The sequence below is a fragment of the Rosa rugosa genome, chromosome 1 (assembly GCF_958449725.1).
Source record: "Rosa rugosa chromosome 1, drRosRugo1.1, whole genome shotgun sequence".
NCBI classification, from domain to species: Eukaryota; Viridiplantae; Streptophyta; class Magnoliopsida; order Rosales; family Rosaceae; genus Rosa; species Rosa rugosa.
The window spans coordinates 31,538,096-31,547,421 of NC_084820.1; the positions used below are offsets into that span (position 1 = coordinate 31,538,096).

Genomic DNA, 9,326 nt, shown 5'->3' on the forward strand with positions numbered 1-9,326 from the left:
TGAATATTTGATTGGAAAACCATTTTAGTTGGTTTAAAGTCTAGTACAGTTAGAGCTTGTTCGTGTCGGAATTTGGACAGGGTAATGTCTATGACTTTTTAAACCTTGTACACGTAAGATGCATTGAAAAGTCAAAGTATCCACGAGGGATTCTGACTTTTCAACGACAACAAAATAATAAATGTCGAACGAAAATATTCAATCTTACATTACAACTAAATAAATCTCAGCCTCAACTCTTAACCTTCGTTACTCGAATGCCATGGGTCTTAGAACTGGAAGGTCAATCATATAGCTCGATCATCACCCAAGCCTGCAATGTCATGATCGACCAGCGCTGCTCAGCTGGGCTGCCAGAGCCTCCCTCAACATGAGATTGCTCACCAACCACAAGGGCTTGATTTACTCAAATCTAGGAGCAAATCTCACCTAATTGGACAAATGTCACAATCCCATGACCAGCATGGCCATAAACGTGGGTTGAAGATGATGTGATTAGAGGAGACCACAAAATGGTGACATCTGTCACCCACTCTGCCACCCACTCGACCAAACCCATGCTGCTGGCATGTCAAAAGAAAGGAGCTGACACCCTTATTTTCGGGGCCAAGCCCATACTCCAACAGTGTACCTCAACCACCTCCAAGCCCTATAAAAAGAAGGACTCTTCCTTCATTCGGGGTGGCTTGATCACTTGAGGAGATCTCAAAAAAAACTTCCCCTCCTTCTCACTTTCTGATTGGATCATCAGAGCCTGATAGGCCAGCACTATGTTGAATCGATCAGTCAACCCTATGGAGAGAAGATAAACCCCACATCCAAGATCCTACCCCTCTACCCCACCTCGGATTTCAACGGAACCCTGTTGACTTGATACAAACGAAATTTTGCATCAACAAAATGGCGCCGCCCGAAACTTGGGACTTGGGGGCCTAGGCGATGACATGTCTTCATTAGGAGAGACCAAGGGTCTGGGCACAATTGGCCCCTTTATGGCTTGACGTTGCTGGAGAATCCTTGCTCGAAGTCCAGGATCATTCTTGTCAAGTGTCATACCTGCATTCAAAAAATAAATAATAAAATAAAGGTATGGTGTATAATCAGAGACCAAGAGTCATTAAACAAGGGATTTACTTCTGGATGGAGCTGCTATCCCAAGCCTCGCCAATCTTGCTTCTGTGACAATCGTCTTGAAACGTCGCTCCTCTCTCGGAAGATCAAGCAAAGTTTTGAATCTCTCCTTCACAACTCTAGAGAGAGAATCCAATTTTCGCCACTTCCCTGCAAGATCAAATAATTGAATGCTGGGGGCTGGAACTCCACCACTAGAAGTGAACGCCCGGCCCTTAACATAAAACCATTTATTCCTCCAAGTTTTAACCCCGGATGGAAGCTCAAGTACAATGGCAGGACGTTGGGGAACAATACAATAAAAACCCTCAATAGGATCCTTGGTCGCTGATATGTTCTTCTTAAGCCGCAAATGGTGACGAAGAACTTCAACTGGTGGGTCACAACCAAATTTATCTTTCCACAAAGCTATCAAAGCAATAATCACTCTATAGCCATTAGGATTAATTTGAGCTGGAGCAACGCCAAGCTCACTCACCCAACCATGCACGGAGGGCTGGAACGGTATCCTAATACCTATTTCTAGCATGGCTGGGTATAGAGTAACAAACCCATCCGGAGGACTACTAGGCAACTCATCATCCTCAATCAATCTTAGCTCTACGGAGTCAGGTATTTGATAGTTCCACCTCAGTTCTCTTAGAGCGTCAACACTAGTGTCGGTCATCTCTTGGTCAGCTGTCCACGGAGAACGAGCAGCCCTATATGCCAACAGTCGTTTCCTAGCCTCTGTTTGCATTTTTCTACTCAACTTCGACCCACCATAATAACTCTCCGCCTCACTATTGCTACATAATCGCCCAGATGACGTGCCAACCGAAGTCACACGACCACCGCCTCTCCCACTCAACATTCGGAGTCCCCCTTTGAAGGAGGAACCACTAGACTCCGAACATGTAGTAGAGGAACCCCGACCGCCAGACTCTAATTCCTGACCCATGAACTCCTTCCCTAACCTATGCACACCCAAGTTTTCAGACGATCCAGTAGACGTCCCCCCCTCATCAGAACTAGATATTGATCCCTGAGAAGATCTGTCGGAGTCACTAGACGACGAGGATTCATTACTAAAGTTGTCGTCTCCACTTCTGGAATCCTCCATAAAATTGTAAGTCTTCGGGTTCCCTTTCCTAAAAAAAAGAAGAAGGGGAAGGCATTAAGGAAGAATATTCCTGAAATTTAAGCGGTTTACTACGCCTTCTCTATCCCGCCCTAAAAACCCCAAACATGTATCACCAACATAAACCCACAACCAACAGCTAAGTTTTAAAACGTTCCTATCTCCAACTCACCAAAAGAAACCAACTGTCAAGCTTTTGTCTAAGGGTTCAAGCTTCAAGCTTTCAAAACAAGTTTTACATCGATAAGACTTTCACATATCCACAAATCCAAAGCAAAACAAGGAAATAAGAAAATGAAACAGAAACTAATACCTTGAAAAGCTTGGGAACCGTAGGAATTCCAGCAAAGAGGAGAATGATATCGACCTCTCTGGTATGATACCAACACTTTCTATTCTTTCTTCTCCTAAAGATAACCACACCAGAGTCCTTCGTCCTTCTCAAAGAACAAGAAGAAAAGTGCTTTGATTCAAAAGAGAAGGCGAGAGGTGAGAAAGAGAGAATCAGCAAATAAAGTCTCAGAAAACGTAAACATGCAGGCCTATTCCATAATTAAGGCCTAGGCTAGTCAGAAGGTTGGAATCCTGGCCTTTAATTCCTATCAACACCCAGCATTAGATTGCGACAAGTGGCGATATCAACCTCTCCACTCAACCCACCATTTCGGCTGCCCAAACTAGTCTTATCAATCACATAAAAAGCATCTTTTCAAAATATACAATTATATATATATATACACAAATGAGTCTACATTTAAAATTTTGTTCTCTCAAAAAGCAATCTGACTGACCGTACATATCCAACCCCACTTTCAAACAACATACATGCATATTTACATTTATGCTTACATACTCCTGGCCCCACCCCAAGCCTATGACACGTTATGATCATATGATGAAGCAAAGTAACCATATATGTCTGAGCATTGGGTATTCACATGCCATATATGTATGGTTCACTATTTTATAGGGATCCGGCTTCTCTGCTAGAAAAAGCAATGCTAGGATCTGCTTGGATAATTATGTGAGGCCGCCACGTCAGCCCAACTCAATCCAATGGCTGTCAAACTGACAGCAAATATGGATAAGCAAAAAGCCATCAGCACCTCTCTCCCACCATCCAAGCTCCTCAGCCAAAGTGGCTCATCAGTCTAAGCCAGCTTCACAAGCTCATCCATGGCGGCAAATCAAACTAATGGGTGCCGATTACTGTTGTCGTTGACGGAGTTCAGATGAAGGCCTGATGGTGATGCAGCGCTGAGTTAAGAAAACGGAGATCTGCCTGGCGGGTCTGGATAAAAATGGCTCTCTCTCTCTCTCTCTCACTGGCCTTGGATTCAAACGAAGCCATTTTGCCAAGTGTGATCCGATTTCAGAGCACCGCCAAAGGGTAAATTTTTTGTCTTTGTTAGTAGAATCAGCTCTAATTAGGGGTTGTGTTTCTCATTTGACGGAAGACCGGGCATTGCTCCTAGGCGTTCTTGATCAATATCAAAGCATAACGAAGCCCCAGTTGGACTGATCCAGTGTATTGCAGCATTCCAAAGCACCCCATTGTCAAACACCATGTCGAAATGGGCAGCGAAAGGAGACCCGGAAAGCCTCCAAGCCCGAGTCGCAGATGAGTAAATCTCAACTTGGTAGCTATTGAATGAGGAAGAACACATTCGAATGCAGGCAACTTGGTAGTGAGGTGACTTGGTGGGATTAAAAACTAAATAAACACCGGAAACAGTTCTGGATTCCGACCCGGATACATAATCCGCTTCAGCACAAAACTGAGGAAGAACTGAGAATTTCTTTGTTGAAGGATTGCAAATGTAATAGCTGCAGGTTTTACCCAGTTTGTAAAGGCTGCGGCACAAGAGCAAGCCATGGCTGGACTGAAGGATTTTGATACCTGCCGAGTCATGAACGAAGCTGAGGGAAGTGAGGGCTGGTCGGAGTCGTTGCTTCCAAGTAGTGATATGTGGTGGATGAGCTTGATGGCTTTTTTCTTTATCCATATTTGCTGTCAGTTTGACAGCCATTGGATTGAGTTGGGCTGACGTGGCAGCCTCACATAATTATCCAAGCAGATCCTAGCATTGCTTTTTCTAGCAGAGAAGCCGGATCCATTTTATAGATGTGAACGTGTGACTATTTAAAAGATGTGAACGTGTGAACATGCCATCTATGTATGGTTCACTATTTTTCCTGAAACAATCTCACCATTTAGACATACTTAGATATATGTAACTAAGTATATATCATCTCAGATTATTTCAATATATATATATATATATATATATATATATATATATATATATATCCTTTCGTTAAAAATAATAATAATAATTAAATTAAAAATCATTATTATTATGGAATTATGTCCACTTAGCATATAAAGTATTATAATTTTAGAAGAATTTTCGCCCTGCAAAAATTAAGAGTTTGCAAAGCCACCCAAAAGAGCAAACCAAATCCCGTAAGGATTGATAAAGTTCCCCGCCCAACATAAGAGGCGGTTGGCCGTGGCACTGGGGGCTTGTTCGTGTCGGAATTTGGACAGGGTAATGTCTATGACTTTTCAAACCTTGTACACGTAAGATGCGTTGAAAAGTCAAAGTATCCACGAGGGATTCTGACTTTTCAACGACAACAAAATAATAAATGTCGAACGAAAATATTCAATCTTACATTACAACTAAATAAATCTCAGCCTCAACTCTTAACCTTCGTTACTCGAATGCCATGGGTCTTAGAACTGGAAGGTCAATCATATAGCTCGATCATCACCCAAGCCTGCAATGTCATGATCGACCAGCGCTGCTCAGCTGGGCTGCCAGAGCCTCCCTCAACATGCGATTGCTCACCAACCACAAGGGCTTGATTTACTCAAATCTAGGAGCAAATCTCACCTAATTGGACAAATGTCACAATCCCATGACCAGCATGGCCATAAACGTGGGTTGAAGATAATGTGATTAGAGGAGACCACTGTAATAACCTCATTTTCCATTTACCTTAATTATTGAATTTTCTGGTTTTGGCACTAGAGTAGTGATGATTTCGTTTTAAAAAAAAAAGAAAAGAAATCTGTGAGGCGTGTTGAGCAACAGTGAAGCAGTGCTTCTGCTTTACTTCTTTTGTATATTGAATGAGAATTGGTGGAAGGCGGTAGGCAGCACAGTGCTTCTGCTTTAGTTCTTTTGTAGTATTGTATGCGATTGTTGGAAGGTGGTAAGCAAGCACAGAAGAGAAACAAAAAAGAGGAAAAGAAATTCCACTCTCTCCCGTTCTCACGTCCGAAAACAACCCAAAGAACAGAGCAAATTTCTCCAAGATTTTTCTCGCTCCACAGGCCATCGATCGACCCCAGACCACGTCCCACGCCTTCGCCTCCTCCTTGCGCAGCTGCCAGTGGTAGCCTTTGGCTGTCTCTTGAGCCGTACACGGCGGTGGAGCACGAGGCCGGTTTACCCCCGTTTTGATTTCAAGCTTGATATCTCAAGCTACCAGTCACCACTCCTCACCAAACTCCATCCACAAGCTCGCCTCAACGTCCTGAAGCTCCCAGAAGTGGCCTTGCACGGCGGCGCTACTCGTGGTGGCGGCTGGAAGCCAGACCCGATCAAATCGAAAACCGAAGCTTCGAGCAATATATCTCGCGCTACAGGACGTTGTTTTGAGTGTTTCTTGAACTGGTGAACTCAGAGTGAGGATCTGAACAACTTTCCAGAAGGTATCGAGGCCTGAAGTTGCAGTTTTTACGTCGAACTAGGAGCTCGCCGGTTTCTGGGTTTTTCCGGCCAACCGACTGGTTTGAGGTAATTTCTATTCCTTCCGGTCATTTTCAGACTTCGTGCTAGTTATGAAAGTTGTCAAGCATGATGAGAGGAAGAAGAGCAGCCCCGCCCCGACACCATTGGTGGTGGTCGGCGGCGGCTCTGCCACTAACTCCGGCGGCCCTTTCCGGCCACCTCCGGGGATCAAAAATATGGTTTCTGTACATTTTCAGATTCTATATTTCAATACGATCATTTTGATATATTATACACAATTTTTGGATATCATATGATTTAGTTATGAATTTTACGATTTCGATCGATTTCGATCGTTCGATTTGTGATATGTGAAGATCGGACCGTCCGATGGACTTGTAGTTTTGATATGTGATCTTATGACTGTCCCAGTGGCTTTGTGTGGTCATGGGCGAAGATCCGACCGTTGGATCTTCGTATAATTGCTAAACAGTGATTAGGGAGGCGATTCGTGAGAATCCGTCCGTTGGATTTTCGTATTAATTAGCGGAGATGTTGGTAAGGACGATTCAGGAAGATCTGACCGTTGGATCTTCGTGATGATTTTTGGAGGATGATCCTAAAGGCGATCTGTGAGGATCCGACCGTTGGATCATCGTTTAATTTCGATCCGACCGTTGGATTGTCGTTGATTATGTTTTTGAGTTATTGGCTAAGTTAAGGTCATGTCTGATTAGGTGATCGACGGTTTGATTTGGCGGACGATTCGTGAAAGTGTATTTTGAGCTGTTAAGAAGACGCAGCGGGAATTTAGAGGTGAGTAAACCTCACGTGGTTCATATTACGAACCGAATAAATTTAATTACCTTATTTTGTCGTAATTGCGTGAAAATATTTATGAAATAAATATTTGTTTTAAAATCATATGGACTTGATCAACTACGGTCCATGGGTAAGTAAAATGATTTTTACTATACAAATGAATTTCTCGGTTTATTGCATGTGAACTATAGTTGGTATTAGTGATTATCCCTGAGCGGATAATTACGTATATATATATTTACGTGATTATATGTGAATGGTGTGACATTGAAGAGTGTGGAATTGGGATGATTAAATTATCATGAATTGACATGTAACTTACCATATTTATATGTGATGAACATGATTGATGAGTTCTTGTTAATATTCATGATTTACATTGGAGGATGTATAGAGTTAGAGAATGTAGGATTCTGAGGATGAGGTGTCCGAAGTTCGACGGTTAAGGATAACCGGAGTGTTTGTGTACTGAGGACGGGGATGTCCAAGGTGCGACGGTTTATTATTAACCGAAGTTGTGTGCTGAGGACGGGGATGTCCAAAGCGCGACGGTTTATTATTAACCGAAGTATATGGTGCTGAGGACGGGGATGTCCAAAGCGCGACGGTTATAGTGTTAACCGAAGTATTTTTGCCGTTGCTTGACCCTAGGCCAAGGTGTCAGAGGTAACGAGGCAGTTAGAGCTCTAACGTGTTATGGGATGGGACCAAAGTGGTGATAGTGTTGTGAGATAGGACCAAAAATGGTGATAGTGTTGTGTGATAAGACCAAAGTGGTGATATTGAATGGGTTTGACGTTTGCGTCGTGGATGTTGAGATTGTTGGTTGTGTTGTTGAGTTATAAGAATTGTAATTTAAAATCAACAGTTCTTTCTTGTTTACTCATACTGGCTGTAAAAAGCTTACCGGGTTTTGTGTTGTTGCAACTCCCGGTACACTATTCAAATTGTGTAGCGGGAAATCCTACAGGTCAGGAGAACCAGGACGGTGATCGGGCTGCTTAGAGTAGTGTTATGTGAATTACAGCATTATATTGTGAGGTTTGTTATGCTCATTTAGAGCTTTGCAATTTTACTTTGTAAGAGTGAATTGTAATAATTAACTCGAGGTTTTCGAGTTTTTGTGTTGAGTGGCGAGTGGTGTGTTTGTGAGAAAAAAATTCAGAACGTATTTGTATTAATTGTTTATTCATGTTTCGGATTTGAATTGGTTATTCAAAATTCGGGGTGTGACAGTTTGGTATCAGAGCGTAAGGTGCATATTTGGTGATGTGTCAATACTTTCCGAGTGATGGCCCGTCTGCAGCGGATCCCCATCCTGTGCTCTTCGGTATTGGCTAAGTCATTGGGTATGTGTGAGTGTTAGGAGTCGTTTAGGCCGCTAAGTAGTCTTAGGAACGTGAATACTTTTCTTGTAGTATCGACTTGGTTAATATGGACTAGTATTGACTTATACTATGTTGAGTGTTATACATGTATTAACCAAACATACTATGCTTCCTAGGTAATGGAAATCCCGAGGGGTGGGCCTAGACGTCGTGGTGGGGGTGTAAGAGAAGGTAGAACTGGTGATAGGGACAGGTTCCGTCCCATAGAGGAGCTTTATGATGATGATGTAGAGTCTTCTATCGGTGTACAACCTACTCCGCCCATGGGTGAAATGGCTGACCCTGGTCGTCTGTTGAGATTGGCTAGAGACATTAATCATCTGGGAGCAGCCAAGTTTCATGGAAGCATGGATTACATGGTGGCTGATCAATGGGTCGAGGATATGGAGAATTATTTTGAGATGATGGACTGTAATGAGATCGAAAAGAGGAAGTTAGCCACTTTCATGCTAAAGGGTGAGGCTAGGGTGTGGTGGAATTGTATGCAAAAGACCATTGATGTGACCACCCTGACTTGGGATGGTTTTGTGAGACTATTCCGAGAGAAGTACTTTCCAGCTTCAGTGAGAGAAAAATTGGAACGGGAGTTCCTCTCACTAACACAAGGGAAGATGACGGTGACAGAGTATGAGGCAGAGTTCTCTAGGCTATATAGGTTTGTGAAATCAATGGATGCTGAGGATTTGGCCAAGAAGTTTCAGCGGGGGTTGAATGCTTCCATTGAGCGTGATGTGGCCATTTTGGAACTGAAGGTCATGAAGGAAATTCTAGCAAAGGCTCTGATCATTGAGCAACAGAACTTGATTCATAAGGAGAAGGAAACAGCTGAGAGGGATTTTCAGGGAAAGGGAAAGGCAGTGGCAGGTAACAGTAGATCCAGAGACTTTAGGGGTGGATACTGGAAGAGACAAAAGACTCAGTTCCACCATCAGGCCCCAGCTAGAGTAGCAGCAGCTCCTCTTCCTCCTATTCGGGCCGTACCTGTCAGACAAGTTGCAGCTGCAGCGCCTGTGAGATGTTATAACTGCGATGAGTTGGGTCATCTCTCTAGGGCTTGCACTAAACCGAGGGCTAAGGGATGCTTTCGTTGCGGACAGACTGGACACCTTGCCAAGGACTGTA

At 43.3% G+C, this 9,326-nt stretch overlaps 1 protein-coding gene and 1 long non-coding RNA gene across 2 annotated transcripts; one reads left to right on the top strand and one right to left on the bottom strand.

Moving 5' to 3' along the window:
• Positions 1 to 3,678: 3,678 nt before the first annotated feature.
• Positions 3,679 to 4,281, bottom strand: LOC133726148 (F-box protein At5g07610-like). Its single transcript, XM_062153629.1, has one exon. The coding sequence runs from the start codon at positions 4,279 to 4,281 to the stop codon at positions 3,679 to 3,681; it is 603 nt and encodes a 200-aa protein (XP_062009613.1).
• A 1,409-nt stretch (positions 4,282 to 5,690) lies between these two features.
• LOC133735329 (uncharacterized) lies at positions 5,691 to 7,954 on the top strand. The gene is made up of 3 exons (XR_009858947.1): positions 5,691 to 6,060; positions 6,732 to 6,810; positions 7,772 to 7,954. It is a non-coding gene; the product is annotated as an uncharacterized LOC133735329 (long non-coding RNA).
• Positions 7,955 to 9,326: the final 1,372 nt, after the last annotated feature.